The 22,199-nt window shown below is 41.9% G+C and overlaps 1 protein-coding gene across 11 annotated transcripts in view; it reads left to right on the forward strand.

Annotated features, from left to right (window-relative positions):
• Positions 1-12,498, forward strand: part of pfkpa (phosphofructokinase, platelet a) — a gene marked incomplete at its 5' end in the record, with an annotated part of 33,015 nt that extends 20,517 nt beyond the window's left edge. For 3 of the 11 annotated variants that reach the window (XM_024279663.1, XM_024279664.1, XM_036217322.1), the window contains 15 exon segments: positions 852-944; positions 1,295-1,420; positions 2,736-2,800; positions 2,902-2,971; positions 3,362-3,508; positions 4,164-4,234; positions 5,976-6,063; positions 7,173-7,325; positions 9,646-9,810; positions 9,898-9,959; positions 10,029-10,140; positions 10,511-10,610; positions 10,790-10,795; positions 11,643-11,748; positions 11,829-12,498. In XM_024279663.1, the coding sequence (XP_024135431.1) occupies positions 852-944; positions 1,295-1,420; positions 2,736-2,800; positions 2,902-2,971; positions 3,362-3,508; positions 4,164-4,234; positions 5,976-6,063; positions 7,173-7,325; positions 9,646-9,810; positions 9,898-9,959; positions 10,029-10,140; positions 10,511-10,610; positions 10,790-10,795; positions 11,643-11,748; positions 11,829-11,985 (1,521 nt within the window). In that variant the 3' untranslated portion in view covers positions 11,986-12,498. 11 annotated transcript variants of the gene reach the window in all.
• Between the last annotated feature and the right edge of the window lie 9,701 nt (positions 12,499-22,199).

A 22,199-nucleotide genomic window follows, 5' to 3' on the forward strand; every position in this document is an offset into this window, starting at 1 on the left:
GCAAAACTGTATGTAGCTATGCGTAAATGTGAGAGTTTTGAACACAAAACCATGTAAACCGTTGTAAGAACTTAAAGCTACTTATAAACACGAGAGTTTTGAACACAAGCCTGAAAAGTGTGAAAACTTGCTTTGCTACAAGTGATCATGAGAGTTTTGAACACATAAAAACTTTTGTAGCTTTGCATAAATGCAAAACTTTTTAAAAACAAAACCAAAAAAACGGTTGTAAAAACTTGCGTAGCTACGCATAAATGCGAGAGTTTTGAACACGGAAGCCAGAAAATTGTGAAAACTTGCTTTGCTACAAGGGAACGTGAGCGTTTTTAACACGTACTTTTGTAGCTATGCATAAACGCCAGAGTTTGGAACACAGAAACCCAAAAACGGTCGTAGAAACTTGCGTATCTACACGTGAATGAACACGGAAGCCTTCAATGGGCATTTACATCGACTTAGAATTAGATGTGGCCCTTAAATGGCGCTGCTTAGGGCGGTGTGTATGTAGCTTCACAGACATATTTTGGACTGAAGGATCTTTAATTTTGCACTCCCCACCTACTAACTTAACTAGTGCTCCCTTCATTGAAACAATTCATTATTATTACATTTTTTTTTAAATTGGTTTTAAGCTAACTCTTTCTGCCTGGGATTGCTGTTTGAGCTCCCGGCTAACATGACTGAAAACTTAGAATGGCTTGCTTGTGCTTTGCTGTTTCCCCTTCTCCAGCTTATATATATATATATATACATATTGTGTTTGTGGTTTTGTGTGTTTTCAAAACTTTTATCAAGATTTTTTAGGAAAATCTTAAATGTTTTGGAGCGGTGACTGTCTTCTGTCCTCACAGCTCGTCGTGAAACATCTGGGCTTTGACACACGAGTGACGATCTTGGGGCACGTCCAAAGGGGTGGAACCCCGTCTGCCTTCGACCGCATCCTGGTGGGTTCATTTCGCCATAAAAGTTAGCAGAAAACTGTTCGAAATTTGAATTTTAGGCTCAAAAAATGAGTTCTTCAAATCCAAATTCCTTGTAAATACTGTTTAAATGTTGTATCTGATGTGTTTACTCAGTGTTGAAGATGTATTATGCATTAAACAGGAGTAGATGCATTATTTACTGTTCTGTAGAGGCGTAGTAGAGAGCCAGAACATCTTGTGTAAGCCCTCAGGCGGGAGTTTAAGCACATTAACAGATTTATGGCTGAGCATATGAAGCACAGGCTACTAAAGAGTCAGAGGAAGAGACGAAGGTGCAGAATCATGTTAACGGCTCATATCGGCTCCTGCAGGCCAGCCGCATGGGGGTGGAAGCTGTCCTGGCACTGCTGGAGACCACGGCCGACACGCCAGCCTGCGTGGTCTCTCTGTGCGGGAACCAGTCGGTGCGTCTGCCCCTGATGGAGTGCGTACAGATGGTAAGAGCTGGCCGCCGACCAAGAACGGTGAACGCACGTGCACGGCTGCCGCGGCGAGGAAGAGCCTGTGGGGCCAAGCAGCTTAAAGGATGATCAGAGTGGTTCTGATGTTCATGAGAGAGCAGCATTGTCGCGTTTGGAGTGGTGGGCGTCTGTAGTGATGATGGGGAAATTCATGGAAGAGACATTCACACAGTTGTGTAATGATTGACGGGTTGCCATGGAAGCAAACACAAAAGCTTTATTCTTGACCCAGCTTGCCATGACAAACGCGCTCATTTTTGTGTTTATAGGCCGCAGAACTCAAAGATAGCAGTGCTTACACAACTATTTAATCTGTTAAATACACCAAACATTTCTAAACTGAAAATGATAATATTCAGGGATAAAGAATTTCCAAGTTACATTTGAGGTTCCACAGGGTTCAACTTTGGGCACCTTTATTTTTCTATTTTAATTAAGATATCTATTTCTACATTTTAAACTCTCCAAGAACAACTCTTACTCCCATTAGACAAAAACAGGTTTATGGTTGTATTTACTGGCTGTAGAGTTTTTGATAAAAAGAAAAAAAGTCTTCAAAGATCACAGAGCTCACACAGGTATTTGTTATAAATAAATAAATAAATAAAAACAAAGTTTGTTTTAGGTAAATAAGCCATTTGGCTGAGAAAAGACTGGTTTTATCTTTGGGGTCCCACAGGGCACAGTCGTCGGCACCCTTTTTTTTAAATATTTCTAAAAGTTTCTTTTTTTCTGTCTTAAATTACATTCTTCAACAAAAGCTCTTTTGATTATTGGTCAAAAATAATCATATCAGATCTCCCTGTGGAGCTGTTGGGGGGGATCTAATGGTTTGGGGTTGCTTTTCTGCAAAGGGAACAGGACAACTGATCTCCTTTTGGAATGAAGGGATGATTTGGGCCATGTATGGAAAGACTGTGCATAAACAGTACATCAGCGAGAACACTGAGGATGACTATGATCCCAAACACATCGCAATGGCAACGAAGGAGAGGCTCTGGAAAGCATTTGGACTGGTCTAGGTAGTCTCTAGATGTCGATCCAATCGGAAACCTATGGAGGGAATTAAGTTTGCTTCCCATAGCAACAGCTGCAAAACATCACAGCTCTTGAGGAGATCTGGATGGAGGAATGGACCAAATTAGCAGTTTATTTCCTCTTGTAAGAAAACAGCTGTCTAGAGTTCCTCATGCGGTTCTTGAAGCATTTTTATAAACGTGAATCAATTCAAGAGAAAAATGTGGAACCACTGAATGCCCCAATGATACTAAAATCCACCTCTTTTCTTCAGACCCAGGAGGTGCAGAAGGCCATGGACCAGAAACGATTCGAGGAGGCCGTCAAGCTGCGGGGCAGGTGTGGCTGACAGACCCACATATCTGAGCATGACTCTTGAGTGCAGTATTCTAGTTCAAGCTCGTGGGTTAAATCTGAACTGACAAAGCTGTTTTTTGCAGGAGCTTCGAAAACAACCTGAGGACATACAAACTGCTGGCTCATCGTAAGCCGGAGTCGGAGCTGCCGGTTGTAAGTCCTCATGCTGCTTAATATTTTAATGGAAGCATCCTGAGGTTCACCTACAAATAGTGACTCAGCTTCTGCAACGCTGACTCATTGCTCTGGTAAACGTGTGTCCACATGGATGTGTGTGCATAGATGGAAATAAACCACGCAAAGGCGGCAATCTACTCATTATAGAATGATGGAGTCTGTAGGTGTGTTTATCCTGCTCTCCTGCAGAGAGATGACTCCTTCATCTGCAGGGGAAGATGTGGGGGCTCATTGCAGGACACCCCCATGCATTTTTAATGATAGTCTACATAGAGCCACTCCGAAACCCTTCCTGGTGGAAAGCATTAGATGCAACAAACTTGCAGTTTCCCTGTGACCTTACTTTTATCATTTTTAAATCCTCAGAGCAACTTCAACGTGGCGGTGCTGAACGTCGGCGCCCCCGCCGCCGGCATGAACGCCGCCGTGCGCTCTGCCGTCAGAGTGGGAATCTCAGAGGGTCACAAAATGTTTGCCGTAAACGACGGATTCGAGGGCTTTTACAAAGGACAGGTGAGCAGAACGCCGTCACAGCGCTCTCTGATGATGATGTGAGGGGGCGCCTAGAGATCCCATGTTGTGATTTAAATGCATAATTGACCCAAGAAGCTTAATAAAACGATTCTGTGCAAGACTTCCAATTTTTCTTATCGCTCTCTGGGAGAGAATAGGCTTAGCTCGGTGAGAGTGAGAGCGGCGTGCGGCAGGCCGCTGTTAGCTGCCTCACTGAAGAATTATTATGGGAACCCAGGGGATAATCTGTGCAGATTAATGTAAACCAATTTCCCACACTGGCTGTCCCTCTGCTCTGCTGAGCAGATGCAGTTCCAGAGGGAGCCACTGGGTGGAAGCAGAGAGTTGAGCATCTCAGCTTTGATTTACAGCCAACCATGGGGTCAAATTTGGCTGGATTTTTTTAAAATCAATTTCATTCATTTTTATTTATATTTTGTGGCTGCTGGTAATTGCTGCTACACAATGAACAAAAATTGTCTTAGTAATTTTGATAGGCCAAAAGAACATTTATTCTTGGGTTCTTCAGGGTTAGAACAAGGGAGAGCGTGTTATAAAGTCTCTTAAGTTGAAACTTAGGCTTTTTTAGCTGCTTTTGGATACACAGCCTCCTCAAATGTTCAAATAACTCTATTTTCTGAAATCCTCCCCTCAGATTAAGGAGGTGAAATGGAGTGATGTTGGAGGATGGACGGGGCAGGGAGGCTCACTGTTGGGAACCAAAAGGTGACACACACGAATGCTCTTTGGATTCCTTAACTCCTTTATAAATTATTATTTGAAGCACCAACTCCTAACAGAGGCTGTCTTTAGGTGTTTAACAAAAAGAAAAACTTCTAAAACAAGAATTTTTCTGATCGTTGCATCTCACTATGGTTCAAAATAATCTGTTTTATCCTAAATCGTTGATCAAAGAGATAACGGGGCGAGTTTCTCCACTGTCTGAACATGCTTTATCCTCTCCTTATTTATTTAAACTGTTGCATATTGACTTTATCAGATGTTTAAGGGAAAATACCTTTCTTCAAACACCAGTTTTACTCACATTTTTAAGTTAAGATAAGAAATTTGGATTTAGGACAACATAATCCCTTATTTAGACTTTTAGTGTTTTAATTTAAGCTGTGCTAAAAGACATAATATGTTACAGTTTAAAATATTGGTGTTAATGTTTACTTTGAGGAAAATCTCGATAGAAGCGCCACTATCACATTTTGAATTGATTTAAAGTGTTTGACCGTAGAAGAAAACTCATTTGTTGAATTAAAAAAAGGCCAGAATAGTAACATCTTAAAGAAAACAAAGTTTATGGGTAGATAAAGTCACGTGTTCAAAAAAGTTAGAAAGAAGCTTTAGTCTGTGGAGAAAACAGTGACCTCTAGTGGCCAAATAAAATAAAAAATGATCAATTAAAACAAATGCTGACCACAGTCCTTCGCTGCTCCCTGATCCCTGAAAGTCTGTATAGTGCAGGACTATCTAGTGCCCTAGACTCGAGTAGTGACCGAATTCAAACATAACCACAAAATAAAAAAAAAATCAGTAGCAAACAGTCTGTTTATTTTGACCTATTAGTTCTGTAGTCTGTTTAAAGTATTTTGTATTAAAATGCTGTTTCAGAACTGCTTCAGGAGCCTCGCACTTTAGAAGAAAAGTAACTTACTCTCAAAACTGCAAATGTGGATTGATTTAGATTTTTTTGTTCAAATCTGAAGCTGAAAAAGAAAAAAAGTTTGATTGCCTGAATAATTATAAAAGCGTCCTTTAGTCAGTTGGGAAAGAACATGACTTATATTTTTTATGTTTTATTACTAATCTGATTCTGAAGAAAGCTTTTATTTTGGAAAGTTCTGGATTCTCCAACACATCTGACTTATTCCTGATGCATTTCTAGTAACTCGATCACAGGTCAAAAAAAAAAGCAGAAAAGATTCTGTGAGGAAACATCAAAATAAAATAAATCTGCATTTAAAAGGCAAAAACCAAAAGTGTTTACAGTTCTTTTCTACAGACCATGGTAACAATCCCTAATGCTGTCAAATTTTACGAAGATGCTGCTAATAAAGTTGTTAAAAAAATGGATTCACGTTTATTATTATGTTTAGAAGAAAATATTTTTAGTGTGGGTTTTTTTGTATTAATTTGTCGCACATTAAAAGTCAGAAAAGGCTGGAGTGGACGTCTGATTTATTTTTTTTTTGGCCACTATTTTGACAGATAGGGGTTGAGTGAAAATCTATATCTCATTCTAATGGTTGCTACATGAAGAGTACATTTCAGAGGAGGAAGATAATATTTACCGTCCACACTTAATTACAAGTTAAAAAAAATAAATCAGACGCCCACTTTATATTCATACATGCCGAAACGTGATGAAATCTAACTGCTCATGTCCTTAAAAAGTTTCTGTTCTTCAAAAGCTTAAACGATTCTGTGTTTTTTATAATTCCTCTTCCTCCCTCCGTAGAACACTTCCTGCGAAGCACGCAGACAAAATAGCCGAGCAGATGCGAAAGTACAATATAAACGCTCTGCTGGTCATTGGAGGATTCGAGGTACGTACCATCCCCCCAGACAACGTCTTTTTCTTTTAAATTCATGTCTGAATCCTCCGTGAACATCCATGACGTTATCAGACAGACTAAGTTTAGTGTCCTCCTGACATCCGACTGTAATGTTCCCATCAGTCCTGCTCGGCTTCACGGCAGCAGATGGATTCATAACTTCACTAGTTTAGATCCTGAACTGTTTGCTTTTCCGCAGCCATTTCACGCTCTCCCATTTAGACGCTCACCGGCTTTGATTTTCCTGTACGATGAATGTCTCCTCTGCACCGCAGATTGTGTATATATATATTTTTGAGGGAGTGAATGTGGAGTGGTACCTGTCTGTTTCGCTGCTGCCCGTTGTGATAGACCTGGCTCCTCCCCTTGGCATCCTTCCACCTTCTCTCGCTCACCTCTGTTCTGTGCGGCAAGTAGCACCTCCTTTCCTCCTCCCCCACCGAGCCTGGCGGCGTTGCAGCCCTCTCTAAAGTCGTGGGTTCTGCCCTCCCCCCCTTCCCCGCAGGCCTTCCTGTCACTGCTGGAACTGTTAGCGGCTCGCGGGAAGTATGACGAGTTCTGTGTCCCCATGGTCGTGGTTCCAGCCACAGTCTCCAACAATGTGCCGGGCTCAGACCTCAGCATCGGCGCTGACACGGCTCTGAACGCCATCACTGCTGTAAGTGATGGAGCCATGAGATTAGACCGTCACACACACACACACACACACGCACGCATGCTCGGCAGGAAGGGAGGGGCGGCTAAAACCGGGCGACGCCCCTCCCTTACGGACAGGTAAGTAAACGAGTGACCGCACGCGTGGTAGGCATGAGGCCCAACATGTTTGCTCTGCCTGCCTGTCTTTGAAAGCCCCGCCCCCTTCCCCTCCCCTTCGTGTGTTCAAAACCTTACATTGCTCGCTTTCTCGTCACGCCGCCTCTCCTCCTTTTATTATTTTTTCACACTCCTTTCGTCCCGCTCCATGTCTGCCAAAGGGAAGCCGCAGCCACTATCACACGGAAAGAGCCGGAAATTCAGGATACGCTCCCGATTCCCCCTCAGTGAGCGGCCGTCGCCTTTCCCGACGGCTCTAACCCCTTCTCTATTGACTGCCGCTTCAGGCGCTCGAAAGTCTGCTGCAGCTGTATGAGGTTCGCTCCGCCTATGAGGAGTTTTGCATCCCGATGTGTATGCTGCCCGCCACCATAAGTAACAATGTTCCGGGCACGGCTCTGAGCATCGGGGCAGACACAGCCCTGAATGCTATCGTGGAGGTAAGGCTGCCAGCTCGGCTCTGAGCGAGTCCACTGCTGAGACAAACACACATTCATCCTTCTGAAGGCACTCCGATTTGACCTTTAAAGAACCACCATAATAATTCCCCAAATGATTCGATTAGATCCACAATTCTGATTTATGAATACATGAATAATCTATTATATGTTTTGAATATATTTATATTAATCTGATCCAGTTCACATACTATAAAATGTATTAGTAAAGTAATGAGATTGTTAATATCATACAGTGTTACATGGTTTCTCAAAAGGAGAATCTAGCAAAAAAGTTCAGTTCATTAACACAGTAAACATTGTTCTGCTTCTCCTGGAGGGAGTTTCAGTTTGGCCACTAGGTGGCAGTCCACTTTTTTCAAGAAAAATTAGCAAAGAATTGGCAAAAAAAACTGTCCTTTAGACCACAAAAGGTTACTCTAAAAAATGTTTCCCTAAAAGAGTTTGTAAAATTCATGCATGTGAGTGAATAAAGCTGTTCATTTATTCAGCAATATATGTTTTCACCGAACGAGCGTTAGCATTAGCCATGCTATGGGAAATTCCATTAAACATTAGCATCAAGCTAGTGGACTTTAGCTTTATGTGCAACATCTATCTATATGTTTATGAACTGATTTTTGATCTCTTAAGCTTAAATCAATTTAAATTGATTAATCATTTTTATCAACGCAGACCTATAAAGAACTCTAATGCTACGTTCACACCATGTGAAAAGTGTTTCAAGAGCTTTAAAAGCATTGTCTGTCACTTTGGCTTATCATGGTAATGACAAGATAATTGTTAATCTCTTTCTATGGTCACACAACCTTAAAGCCACCAACACACCGTGCCAATGACGATGTGTATTCTTGAATGGTCTTAAAGCCCATGGTGATTACTCTGGTGGAGCAGGAAGGGGCTTCTTCTTCTTTTACTGTTATTGATAGTTAACTAGCACATGTCCACCACCTACAGTTGGAAGATTCTTGGTGTGAAATGTCAGAGCGTTGCAAACCTGGTGAATCTTGCTCCAGGCTTTTTCTGTTACAGCTCTATTCCAATATATGAAAGACTCGGTTTCATAGAGTTCCAGCCGGGCACAAGCCATAATAGTTTAACTCCTTCGTGATCAATTTTCAAACAGTTGACACTTCCGTGAATGAAAAGGTATGTCACACCCCAATCCGAATCTCTGATTGATCAAAGGTTGACCTGGTTTTCACTTTCAGCCTGCTTTCAGTGGACACGTGCTTTGTAGGTAGAGTCTGAAAACATCACCAGAAACCTGCATAGCTACACGTGAACGCGAGAGTTTTGAATCTGTGTTTACAGATACTTTTCAATGAAAGTGGTCACCTAAACAAGTGTTGCTGAGGTCAGTGTGAACATGGTTTAATATTTGTATTGACAAAAGAAGAAGTATCAAAACCTAATTCAGCACAAACACTTCCAACACTGGATATTTTAAAGCGCTCTAACGTTTACTGTCAGCCCTGAAGTGAACCTGCCTCCCCTTTTCATCCCCAGCTAGTTACAAATGTTGTATGTAGCCCCTCCTCTAAGGGAGTGGAGAAGTGCAGGTTGAAGTTTTAGCCCCACCCACCCAATTTTTGAGCCTCATGTTGGTTCTTAACTCATAAAACCAGTATTAAGCTAGCAAATAAAGAATCTAGTCTTTTTTAATGTAATGCATTATATAAATTAATATGTTGTAAAAATGTATAAATTTAGTACAAATATTACTCTTAAATCAGTAGAACTACTTTCTAACAAAGGTTTTAGCTTTAGCTCCAGCGTCAACATTCTGTCAACTACCGTAACTTATTATCCAATGGGTTCTGAAGCTGATATGCAATAACAGTAGTGAAGTGTTTACACAATTAACTGTTAAATTTACATTGATAACGTAAACGGTCATAGAGCTACAGTTCGAAGAGCGTGTGTTATGTAAGGGATAATACCCGACGAAGTGTGCGTTATGAGAAATTAACGCACGACGCGGAGGCCTAAACCGACCGACGCAAAGCGGAGGCCTAAACCGACCGACGCAAAGCGGAGGACGGTTTAGGCCTCCGTGAAGTTCAAAAGGAGATGACCGTAATCTCAAAAGGAGATGACCGTAATAAATACATGATGATGAAAGAAGCTAACCCTTTTTGGCATCAGTCTGATGAGGACAGACCCAATCAAAGACTTCAAAGACCAGCATGCACTGTGTGGAGTGCCCCCTCCCCCTCCCCCTGATCGCCTCGCTGCTTGATTTTTAGCCGCATTTCTCGTTCAGCGACATTAACGTCTGTTCTTCCGACTGGTGCGTCAGACATGCGACCGCATCAAGCAGTCGGCCAGCGGCACCAAGAGGCGGGTCTTCATCATCGAGACCATGGGGGGCTACTGTGGATACTTGGCCACCGTGGGGGGCCTGGCGGCTGGAGCCGACGCCGCCTACATCTACGAGGAGCCGTTTGACATCAGAGACCTGCAGGTGACTCACCCTCATCGTGACTGAAGCCGTATAGCGCCCCCTGCTGGTTTGAGTCTCCTCTCACGCCGTTTCTTTTCCCTCGGACAGGCAAACGTGGAGCATCTGACAGAGAAGATGAAGACAAGCATCCAGAGAGGGCTGGTCCTCAGGTGAGGAGCGGCCCGCCGGCAGGTAACCCGGCTCTGATCTAACGCTCACCTCGTCTTTCCCGCTTCCAGGAACGAGAACTCCAACGACAACTACACCACAGACTTCATCTACCAGCTGTACTCGGAGGAGGGGAAGGGGGTTTTCGACTGCAGGAAGAACGTGCTGGGACACATGCAGCAGGTCGCTCTCACACCTTATCAGTGGAAACTCATCTCCAGGCTTTGGAATTCAGAAATAATCTGTTGATGCTGTTGTGTAAATACAGAAAATCCTCCGTTTGGTGTCTGGAGATTATTGAAATGATACAAAAAAAAACATAAAGTTAATCCTTTAACACGGAAGCTCCAATGTTTATGTTCCTTGATTTACTGTAACTTTTCAACAGTTAACACGATCAACGTGATTCCAGTAGATTTTGAAGGAGAAAAGTGGCTTTTCTCCTTCAAAATCTACTGGAATCACGTTGATTGTGTTAACGGTTGTAAATTTAAGCGTCACCGGTGATGCCTCAGGTGTTAAAGGGTTAAAAATGTGTTCATTCCTTTGAAAGGGAGGAGCTCCGTCCCCGTTTGATCGTAACTTTGGGACCAAAATGTCGGCCAAAGCCATGCAGTGGCTCTCCAAGAAGCTGCTGGAGACGTACCGACGAGGTGAGCCGTAGCAAAGCAGAGATGCGCTGCAGTAGCGCCCCCCTCCCTCCCCGCAGAAGCCCGGCATGGAGTCACTCAGTCTTTAAGAAATGGATCTGAAAGTGCTCATTTTTTAGACTTCATTATAATCGTCCAAATTGTGTTTTTTTTTGTCTTCTCTAACTCACGGACAACATAAGACGAAGGTAAATCTTTTGTTTATGTGCTGGCTCCATGACCATGTCAGTGTTAACACTGTAGCTCCTGTGTGTGGCGCTAGAAACGTGGCGTGCGTGCTGCTTCCAGCTTTGACACCGGGTGTTGATGTTCTTTGAATTATCAAAACTCTTCTGTATGTAGTAATGTAATTGTGATGCAGAGAAAAGCACCAACTTTACGTTAGCATGGGGATACTCAGCTCAGATCCAAAAGCCACGCCCCCTCAGAGGAAATTTTGAAAATGGCTTATTAAGACATTTAGGTTGTGGGATTTTGATTAAAAACTTCATAGATAATCATTAATAAAACTCTACTGAGATACCGAGAATGTTATTTAAATAAAAATCATTTTATTTGCGTATGCGGTAGAATGTTATGGCAGTTCAAAGATATTATTATTGCTGGTAACATCTCCGGTGTTAAACTGTCAAACGTGTCAAAAGTGTCGCACGGGAGGCCAAAATCCAAAACACAGGGTGGGTGGTGAATACGCATTTATTAAACACACTAAAACAAATTTTTTAAAACTTAAAAAGTGTAATTTTTTAAACATAAATATGAATGAAATGAAAATAACTGATCTCTCAGCCTCAAAAATTGTAATGTTGCCTTAATGGTGCAAGATCACATTTATCTGGAGGGCTGGATCCGGCCCCCGGGCCTTGACTTTGACACTAGGTTTAGGGTTGGAAGCAGCATGCACGGATTAGTAAACGTCTGCTGTCTGTGCCGTTTCAGGAAGCTTATTAGTCGGGATCTTTATATTTGCACTTAAAAAGTGCAAATAGTGAAGTTGCGTCGCATCCACATTTATTTTAGTTTTTATTAACGTAGGTCGAGTGTTTGCTAACTCTGAGGACTCGTGCTGTCTGCTGGGGATGCTGGGCCGGACGCTGGTCTTCCAGCCCGTCGTCACGCTCAAGGACCACACCGACTTTGTGTGAGTGCCGTTCATATCTGGCATCTTTATTATTTTAGTTCTTTTTTTCACCATCCTGATGACCATCCTCTCGTCCACAGTCACAGGATCCCGAAGGAGCAGTGGTGGCTGAAGCTGCGTCCGCTCATGAAGATCTTAGCCAAATACAAAACCAGCTACGACGTGTCCGACTCGGGACAGATCGAGCACGTCATCCACACCCGGCCCAAGGAGTCCGACGCCTCCGTGGCCATGTGAAGTGGGGGTCGGGCGCCGCCGGGACCTGCCCAGCCTGCGTGTGACTCAAGTGTGTGAGGCCTCATTCTCTGTGAACGCCGTTCAGCCACAAATCCATTCCTTCTCCTGCAACTCCTTTCTTCCAGTGTGTCATCTCCACTTACCAGTGCTGCACGCGCACATAGCTGTCCCGCTATGCATCTGTGTGCCCCCCCCCCGGGTCGTTTTAGTGTTGTCGTTTGAGATAAAAATTTGCACTTTCTCTGTCTGGAGTGGCATAGAGGAGCTCTGCAGACAGAGCTGCACAAGGACGAAGTAGACACTGTCTCTGCAGTCAAAACTAGAGCGTGTGAGACGGACGAGCTCTGCTCGCACACAAAACTAATATTTATCTTTTTAGATTTGTTTATTTTGCTTACAAACATGGTTATATTATAATTGTACGTTGGCGTTGCTGCTACCGAGTAGCTGTCTGTCTTTGCACCGGATGTGTGAAACTTTTCCCATCGAATAAAGTCCGACTTGAGAAGTGTATCTTTCTGAAATGTGTCTCTTTGTGGAGCCACCGTCAGTTTGATGTCTTCTGGTTGAGAACAGAAATTTAGTTTTATTGATTTTAAGAAAATGAATTAAGGAAACTTGTTATTCTCTGTTTTTAGATCATAATTCTGCAAGAGATTCATTTTTAGCTCAAAAGGTACAAAATAAGGGAAATGGAACTGGACAGAGTGGCTGTGATGTCACCCGTAAAAATCGTCTTACTTCTGAGTCTAAACAAATGAAGTCAATTCAGTCGCCATTTCTTCACAATACTGACACCAAGATTTTGGAGTCAAAAGACACTAGGAATCAGTGATTGGTCTGTCTGACTCACTGTTTCTATGGCAACCACTCTCACCAATTAGGAGTGAGTTTTTTGAAAGTCAACACCCCATACAAATTGAAAGCGGACTCTGGAGAATCCATCAATCAAACATTTTAAACATTCATCGAGAGACCACACACTCATTGGGGCATCTGATTGGTCCGATTATATGCTATAAAAAGATAGAGTAAGAATATGTATTCTGAGTATCAGCTGTTTATTTCCCAATAGAAGTCTATGGAATTTTGGCTTCCTAAAGGAAGTTCTCTGAAGCAGCTTTTCACACCACGATTGGCATCGAAGTTCAATGTGAAGTCAATGTTCTGCCGCGATTGGAAAGTCAGGCGCATTTTGAGTAGTGCAAAGGAATTTGAGCATCAAAAAAGTTTCAAAATCTGAACTTTGGCAAAAAAGTCACGTCATGTCTACCAACTCTCGCCTTGGCGTGTGACGTATTGATAACGCCACCAGCAGGTGGAATCCAAAACCAACATGGAGGAGAATCTCATCCTTCTGCTCATGAACTTTGTAATATTTGTTTTTTTTTCCATTACAGCAACAATAAAAGATTGTCTGATTTCATTTTCATTTGTCAAACTGCATCATAGAGAGGTAGAAAGCAGACGCTTGATGGTGAATCAATGATCTCCTGAATCCAAACATGGAGGCATTATTACTGATGCTTTTGTAAAGCTTTTCAAAATAAAGAAACCTGACCTTTCAATATCATCCATGTCTTCCATGCATGGCAAATGACATGTTTCCATGTAGCGATGAGGCTAAATACTTTAGACCAGGGTGTCCAAATTCAGTCCTCGAGGGCCGGCCTCCTGCTGGTTTTCAAGCAAATCCTACATTATCTGTTGCTGATTAGGGAGCTTCAATGGTAGGTTGTTTGGAAAACATGTAGGACACCGGCCCTCGAGGCCTGGATTTGGACACCCCTGATTTAGACAGTAGCTCCTCCTTCATGCATCTGGAGCATCCAGTTATGAAGACATTTTTGGATAAGGGTCGGACAACAAATTTGACACATTGATCCACTTTGGTGTGAACGCAGCTTTATGCAGTCAGTGGAAAACGTGCAAAAAAGTGTTTTTTTAAGGAAAACAATTTAAAAAATGGTTTTGAGGAACTAGCATGGTTTATAATCCAATTAAAAACTTACAAAAAAAATCCTATCAAGAAAAACAAATACATTTTATTTTGAAATTCAAAAAATATATTTTTTCATGCACCTTAACGCGAGCTACTTTTTAAGGTTTCAAAATCTAATGGCAGAGTCAACTCCATGAAACACCTTAACATCCAATTTGTAGATAAAAAGTAGGATTTTTTTTTTCTTTTTTTATTAAACAAGCTGAAAAATGTTTTCTGTACCTGCACAAATCCAGCTAATGGAGTTAAAATCTCCTAATCTTGTCTGCTGAATCAGCCAGTCATTTTCAGGCCTCCATAGAAACTCCACTGAGCGTTGTGGCCATTCCTGACCAGCAGGTGGCGGCAGAGCTCCATGGAGCTCCCGTCCTCCTCCCTGGTTCATCGGGTCCACGGTGACATGGATTCCCCTTGTTGCGCGGTGTGTCCACTCCATCTCTGCAGGAGGTTGCTGTCTTATTACCGGAGTAGATTAGCTGTGAAGCTCGTGCCGGTGTCTGTGTGTAGCCATAATTAGGAATTAATCTTATCATTTGAAAGAAAATTTCAATTTCCCATGGGTGTATTAATTGTGTGTACATGTAATTGGGATTCCTGGTTAAATTGGCTTTTTTTTTTCCTCTGTCTCCTGTGTAAGTGTGAGTAATTACATGCATATATGGCCCGGCTGAGGCCATCGCTTAGCGACAGTGGAGTGACGTGAAATGTAATTTGAAGAAAAAGCTACCTGATTCACCTTTACTCCCTCCAGACTGTCCAAGAGTAATTATTATTCCTAACTTAAACAAGTGTGCTTAATTCGGGTTTGCACCCACGGCTCTGCTGCAAATAGAAGCTCGCTGCTCCTGATGGTCGGCGCGTTTTCCCAGAGTTGGGTACCTCCTCTTTGAGCATGAAATTAGAAAACCCAATAATTTAGGCTGATTTAAGAATGCAAAGGGGGGGCATGAGGTCATATGCACATAGGTAATCAATACTAATTACCATTTCATTTCTGCTTCTGCTTTCTTTTTTCCTTCACATGAACACACTGGACTTATTAGAGGCTGCGAACGAAGGGCTCTCCCGTTACCCATTCTCATCAAAGGCCACCCCGCTGCCCTGCGACTTTGTCTTCCTGTAATTCCTCGTTGTCTTTGGACCAGGCTCCAATTATAGGATTGCCGTGAATCTCTAAAACAGGCTCGTGCGCATTGACCTTTTTTTCAGATTAAAAGCACATTCTGTATCTCTCATGGACCCCCTGCACTCTAATTTTGCTCCTAATGAAGCGCATTTGTGGAGCTGTAATAACTAGTGAGGAGCAGCCCTGTTAAATTAGACCACTATTACAGCAGTCTGTTAACAATGGACATTAAAGATAATAAATCCAAGCTGGCTGTGCGTGAAGAAAAAAACATTTATGAGATATAAAAGCGTTCGGACACATCAGCAGCAACAGCTGTGCCAACTATTCAGCTACGTTCACATCGACCTCGGTAACTCACGTTTAAGCGAATGTTTCAGGCTTCCACGTTCAAAGTTATCACATTCACCCGTAGCTAGGCAAGCTTTTAAGAACGGTTTCGAGCTCTACGTACAAAATGTGTCGCAAGTTAAACCAGTGTTTGACCAATCAGGGACTCAGATTTGGTAGTGACATATGGATCTTTTCATTCACTGAAGTGCCAACCGTTTAAAAACTGTAGCAAAAGCTGTAGTTCCTCTAATCACCACTAGGCTGGTTGCAGACGTTTTCCATTGAATCATTTGTAAAAATCTAACAAATAAACATTAAACCATTCTATTTTACAACATGTTTACTTATTATTGGTTTATTGATTATTATTGTGAACTTTTAGGGGACTTTAAAAAACATATATTTTAAAATTAACCAAATTTGTTGGCCTTTTGTTTTTTAACAGCAGTTGGGTTGTCCGATGGGTGGACCTAACAAGAGCTTAAGTGTAGCAGGTTTGATTCTTGCTTTGTCCTAAATTTGTTTTAGGACACTGAACCCCACTTTGCCCCTGGTGGTCTGGTTGTGTATGGCAGTCTGCCACTATCGGTTTGTGAGTGGGTTGATGAATCCGTGACTGTAAAGCGCTATGTAAACCTTTATAACTTTTTTTGTCCCGCCCAACTATAGATTGTTGTGGAGGTGGGTGGAGTAAACATTTTGCCACTCCCACTTTAGGCCCAATGAGTGATGAAGGTCCTAGTGTGTCACAGATCTATGAAAAGGAAGGATATCATCAACTACAGATTTCTCTGTTAGCTTTGAAATGTTACACAGTTAAAAAGAAAAAAACTTAGTATTGTAAGAAAAATGTGGAGCTAAAAGTGTTTTTGACCAAAAAAAAGTGTTGGCAAAAGTCTGAAAATTTTAATAAATGTTTGGAAAACAACAACAGAAACTTTATAGAAGAGGCTTTGTATTTAAAACTTTATAAAACCACACAAACGCAGAATGAAAGTGTGCATTGAAGTCCAGCGCTCTTTCATTTCATTTATAGAGCACCTTTCATTCAAGGAGACCCAGAGAGCAGAACACAATGTTACATTAATAAATAATACATAATCTCTTGCTATATCACAGTTCCCATCTCGTGGTCGCACTGTTTTAGATTTTTTTTCACGGTGCACTGTATTCTGTGTCCTGATTGGCTGTAGATCTTGTCAATCAATCTTCTCCATGCCCTGTCTCTGGTACTTTAGTTTATCAAATCTAGAAAAATGTTTAATCCCGAGCAGATCTTTGATTTCATTCTATAATACTGAATTTATTTAGAGTTTAAATGAGAGAACATGTAAAAATGTTCATATCTGTCTGAGAAAAGTGTTAAGTGTGGGGAAAGGAGGTTTTACAGCCTTAAACACCTACAATACTTTGCAGATTTCACCGATGAACGTTGATTTCCGATTGAACTACTGCAATAAACGAGGGAACACTACTCAAAAGTCTTTCAAAGACGAACAAAACCGGCAATGAAGTCATGTTTGGTCCTTTAGAGAAGCAGCAGCACACCACGCTGAATACAGAAGCAGTAATCAGACAGTCACTCGTGCACTGCAGGAACAAAAAGCAAAGAACAGCAGAAGTTATAGATTTCTGATGCCCGCTGCACACATTCCTGCCAACTAAACAAGTGGCGGCCAAAGGATCTGCTTCCAAACTCCGGATCGGCGATTTGATTCACCCAGAGACTTAAAATACAAGTCTGCTTTCCAATTCCGACCTCGTGAAGACCCTGCAGCTCAGGAACGCTCATCGGAGCATCTCCTGACAATTAAGACACCCATGGAGGCACAAAAAGCTCCGGATTCCATTAGCCTGCGGGCTGTTTAGTTCTGTCTGTCCACTGAGCCCGAACTTACTTATTAATACAAGGCTGTCGTATTTTGTTAGGGAGGTGATTAGTGAAATCTACATGAAAAGGCAATTTCCCCCCTCTTCCTTTTGGTAGTCCTCACTCTCCTGCACTTCATTGAGATCAGACAGATCTAAAGAATGGCATTTGCGCGCTAATGAAATTCGCTCTGCACCATTTCGGATGTTAATCTTCAGATGGAAGTGAATCGTGTCTTTATTTACTCGTTTCTGTGTAACAAATGGTCAGAGTTGGCAAAAATTACACCCAACCCCCCCCTATTTAACCACAGGCCTGGAGCACGGGCTGGCAGTCAGCTCCGAGACCGCAGCTCCACTTTGATGTATTGGAGTTAATATCTTCCTGACATTTCTCAGGACAGATTTTCATCACTGGATTCATCTGTACTTTTGGGACTGTGTGATAAATGAGCGAGGACATTCATTTTCCTCTTGTAGAAGTGGCGGTGGGGTAGTGGCGTGCGCGGGAGGGCTCGTGTGTGTCCTCTGTCAAGATTCAGCCGGGTTCGAGGCGGGCGGGGGGGTGTAAAAAATCCAGGCTGGCGCGCACGTGCCGCCGCCACCGCACTCGCAAAAGCGACGGCAGCATTAATGGAAGTGACGTTAATTTGACAGAGCGCTCACTAACATGCAAAGTCACTCGCAGTTCATAAGAATAATATTAACTCGGCATTAACATGCGAGGCTGTCTGTTGCACCAGATGCCGAGCGTTTTGGGGGAGTGGGTGCCGCAGCCTGCCTGTCTGTCTAGCCCGCCAAGCTTGCATCACGGTGGGAGGATGCAAGTTTTTGTGTTTTTTTTCTATCCTGGCAGGATTGTGGAACAGGTAAAGCGGTAGGAGATATAAAGCCTAGTCATCCCTGCAGAGCAGATAGAGCTTGTTCAACTTGATGAATTGCTAGCATGCCCTTGAGCAGCGCAGCAACACATAATAACAAGTGTAGCCAGTGGAAAAGCTGAAGGCTATTTAGTTCCAGCCATTAACACTAATCAAAAACCACTTTACCTGATAAGAACTACAGGGGTCGCCTACCAGCCAATGGCACCAACATCCCTCTTTGCTTATATTGACTGGCCTTAAACAAGGTGCCACTAGTAGAAACCATGAAGGTGATGAAAAGATACAACTGAGAGTGCTAATTCCTAGTCAATCGAAACGCGCTCCATTCATTAGCTGACCCAAACAATTAGTCTATGACGGATTAAAGCCTCCCACCCGCCCAAAAATACACCCCCATCAGGACACATGTGGCTTGGACAGACGAGAACATGCCTGCAAGACATAGAGACCAAAGTCAGAGGGGAAAAAAAATAAAATAAAATGGCACCCAATCGTGCGCACACTCCCCCGCACACAATCCTATACAGTATGGATCGGGCATTGACCACAGCTCATGAAAGATGCAGTTATGCAGATGGGCTCAGGGTGACTGAATGCAGGCCAAAGGGGGCTGGAGTAGGCCAGCCCAAATCCCCCCCCCTCCAACTCTCTGCTGAACAGGCAGCTCTGCCAGGCGACGGAAACCTTCTGGTGTCACAGCGAGTCACTGAAATACAATAATGCTCGCGCTGTTCGCAATGATTTGGAGAGACGGATCCTTGAGGCAAGAAGGTCACTTGGATAGTCCGTCCTCTGTGGAGCCTGATGCCTTCAAAAGTTTGAGCCTGCCTCAAATGCACCACCAGTTTGGTTGAGAAATTTGAGGAAGACTCCCTAACTTACTTTTCGAAATGATCAAAAAAACGCGTTGAACCGGAAGCAAGACATCCTGCAGCAAACATTAATGATTTTGTGTTTTAAACCTCGTGGTAATTTATGAGGTCCAGATGACCCAACCCTTATATTGATGCGTGATCCCTCCCATGACAAAGGTGGACAGGATTTTGTCTGCCTTGGACACCAGTGACGATAAAAGTTTTTGAAAAAAAAAACGTTCAGCGTGCTGTCTTGTGGGGTCCAGATGATCCCCACTTTTAATGTAAACATGCCTTGAATAGCACAAGGGTTGCACACAAACAGAGAATCTTATACGTTTTTACATTTAGATTTTATTCAGTCCCAGGTCGTAGGTCAATTGTTGCACAAAGTTTGTCAAAACTGTTGGGTAGCTCCTGCTACAACAAGAGATGTTTAAAGTGTGGCAATTTTGATGCACTATCTGATAATTTATAGGCTGCAGAAAAAGATCCTCCAGAGAGGGGTTAATGCTTAAACATCAGAGCTTTAACTCAAGTGTTGTTGCTCTTTGAGTTACCGTAACCCTTAAACCATTTATGCAATCTAACGGATTCTGTAGCGGAGACGAGCAGTTTTGCACTAGTATGCAGCATTTTACAGTCGTGATGTGTTTACACAATTAAAATAAATGAGTTGATTCTGACTCAGAGAAAAGCTGCTTTTCTTTGAGTCAGAATTTGCATAAATGGTTAAAGAGTTACAGTAGTTCGAAGATTGTGTGTTACTTTGCTGTCGCTCTGTTGCTAAAGGGTTAACTTTAGGTTGTTGAAGCTGTTAGATCCCCAAAAACCTTAAAGTCAAATCATATTAGCTCTTTAAAAAATGGTAGATAGCAGAAGAAAGTTTTTGAAACTTTGGATTTCTCAGGCACAATGGTTGATCAATGAGCCAGCTTAAAAAATTAGGAATATATATATATTTTTTTTTATCCGAACTTTCAGAGGAAATAAACCTGGAAGAATGTTGTTTAATATGGATTCTCCATCCAGTTATGGTTACTTTAAATAAAATCTGCTCCACAGCACCAATGCAGATATAACTTGTTGAATATCCCATCCATCCATACTCTGAACCCACTAAATCCCCATCAGTATCGTGGGTCTGCTGGAGCCTATCATAGCTATTGTATATAGGCAGCTTACACTCCTGTTCACACCTAGAGACAATTTAGAATTTCCGTTTAACCTGTGAGTGGGACGTCTGGTAACGAGCTTATCCGTGCTGGTGGTACACTTATTATGTAAGGATGTTTGTTATCTGAATCCATTAAAAGACCTAAGAAATTGGTCTAAAAATGTAAGACACTAGTGTTGATCAGGGGAACAAAAATGCAAAACCGAATCTTAACCCCAGTAAACGGATACACCTGAGCCACAAAACACGCCATTTTATACAAGATGATCAGATGATTTGTACAAGACATGTGAACATTTGCTGCGCTGTTCATTACGTTGACTATTATAGGGCGTTTGTTATGCTTAATGAGTCTACATTCTTTTTAGACGATCCCATAATTTTCCTCAATCTCTAGATCAAACCACAACCAAATGAGAGTTTATTTGAACTGTAGGTGACTGTCAAACCATCACCTCTCAAAATTTTCAATAATGGTTGAATTGTCTGGCACAATGGCTTATTATGGGATATACTCCTACTTTTACTTTTTGTGGTCACTTTTTCCTCACAACTCTGAAGCTACGAACACACCAGGGATGTGACGCGGATTATATATAGTCATTGTAGATGTGTGTGTGTGTATATTTATATTTATGTTTATAGGAATATATGTGTGTGCGAATGTGTAGGTGTATGTGTGTTTATATTAATATGTGTATAATGTGAATATGCTATATTCGTTGTCAATATCCTATATTATTAATTTTTTTACCTTATTACTTTTCATTATTTATGTACTTAGTAAATTTCATGACATTCTTTTTTATGCAACTTTTTGACTTTTTGTGGTGCCATAACAGATGAATGGATCCCTTTGGGACATGAATAAAGTTCAATTTTATTCAGTTCAAGAATGGGCTAAACACATAATCCTCAATCTGTAGATCAAACATCGACCATCGAAAGAGGTTTGGTGCAAAGTGCTTAAGTGGTGCAAATCTTGTTAATCTTGCTCCAGACTTTTTCTTTCTGTTCTATTCTATTTCTCTTCCGATATATGAAAGACTTGGAGTCTGGAGAATTCCAGCTGACCTCAAACCACAAACATTATTTTCACTTTCTTGATCAACTTTTAAATGTTTGGAACTTCTGTGAATTAAAGGATTAAATTAAATTCAAACGTCACTATCAAATCCATGTTCCTAATTGGTAATAGTTCGAACTGGTTTATTTTACAAGTTTTGTACTTGGAGCCCCAAAACAGCCATAGAAAAATTACCTAGGTAACTCCTATTCACACATGTTTACATAGACTTTTCTTACAAAGTGTTTTCTTGAACATAGCTTGAGATTGAAAGCCATCTTTTGAACACAAGAGCAACCAAACCTTGAAGTTAGAAAGAGTTTATGAATGGAAAGGTGTTCTGGCACTTCTGGCTTTGGTAAACTGGAAACGGTAGAGGTTACAAAGTAGACAACGAAGTGCGGAAATGAATGAAATCTTGTTGATACTAGGTGTTTGTGATCAAAGTGTCACTTCTGAGCAGACATGTCTCTGCAGAGTTCACTCCATGGCTAGAAACATTTGATCTTCTCGACGATCACTTCCGTCGTCCAACTCATCAGGTTTATTTGAGGGAAAGAACTCAGCGTGAGAGTTGTCTCCACCAACGCCTCAATAAAAACAATTATATCTCCAGGCTGTGGTTATAGATTGTTAAAAAAGAAGTGTTTGTTCAAATAGCTTGTTGAATTCCTCGTTCATCTGGAGGATTTTCAGTGTTGCTACTGCTGCTGTCAGTTTCTCTGCAGATACAAGAAGCTGATGAATTTTTGAGCAGCGTGAGGATAGCATCTCTGCGGCAGTACACCTCTATCTAACACAGCAGCGTTTTCCCTTTTCTTTGCTGTTTCTTAACACACTTCTCATCACATGTTGACTTCACCTCCTACACAGCCAGCAAAGCCCAGCTCTCTCTCTTTTTTT

This window comes from Oryzias melastigma, linkage group LG20 (assembly GCF_002922805.2).
Source record: "Oryzias melastigma strain HK-1 linkage group LG20, ASM292280v2, whole genome shotgun sequence".
In the NCBI taxonomy this organism is placed as follows: Eukaryota; Metazoa; Chordata; class Actinopteri; order Beloniformes; family Adrianichthyidae; genus Oryzias; species Oryzias melastigma.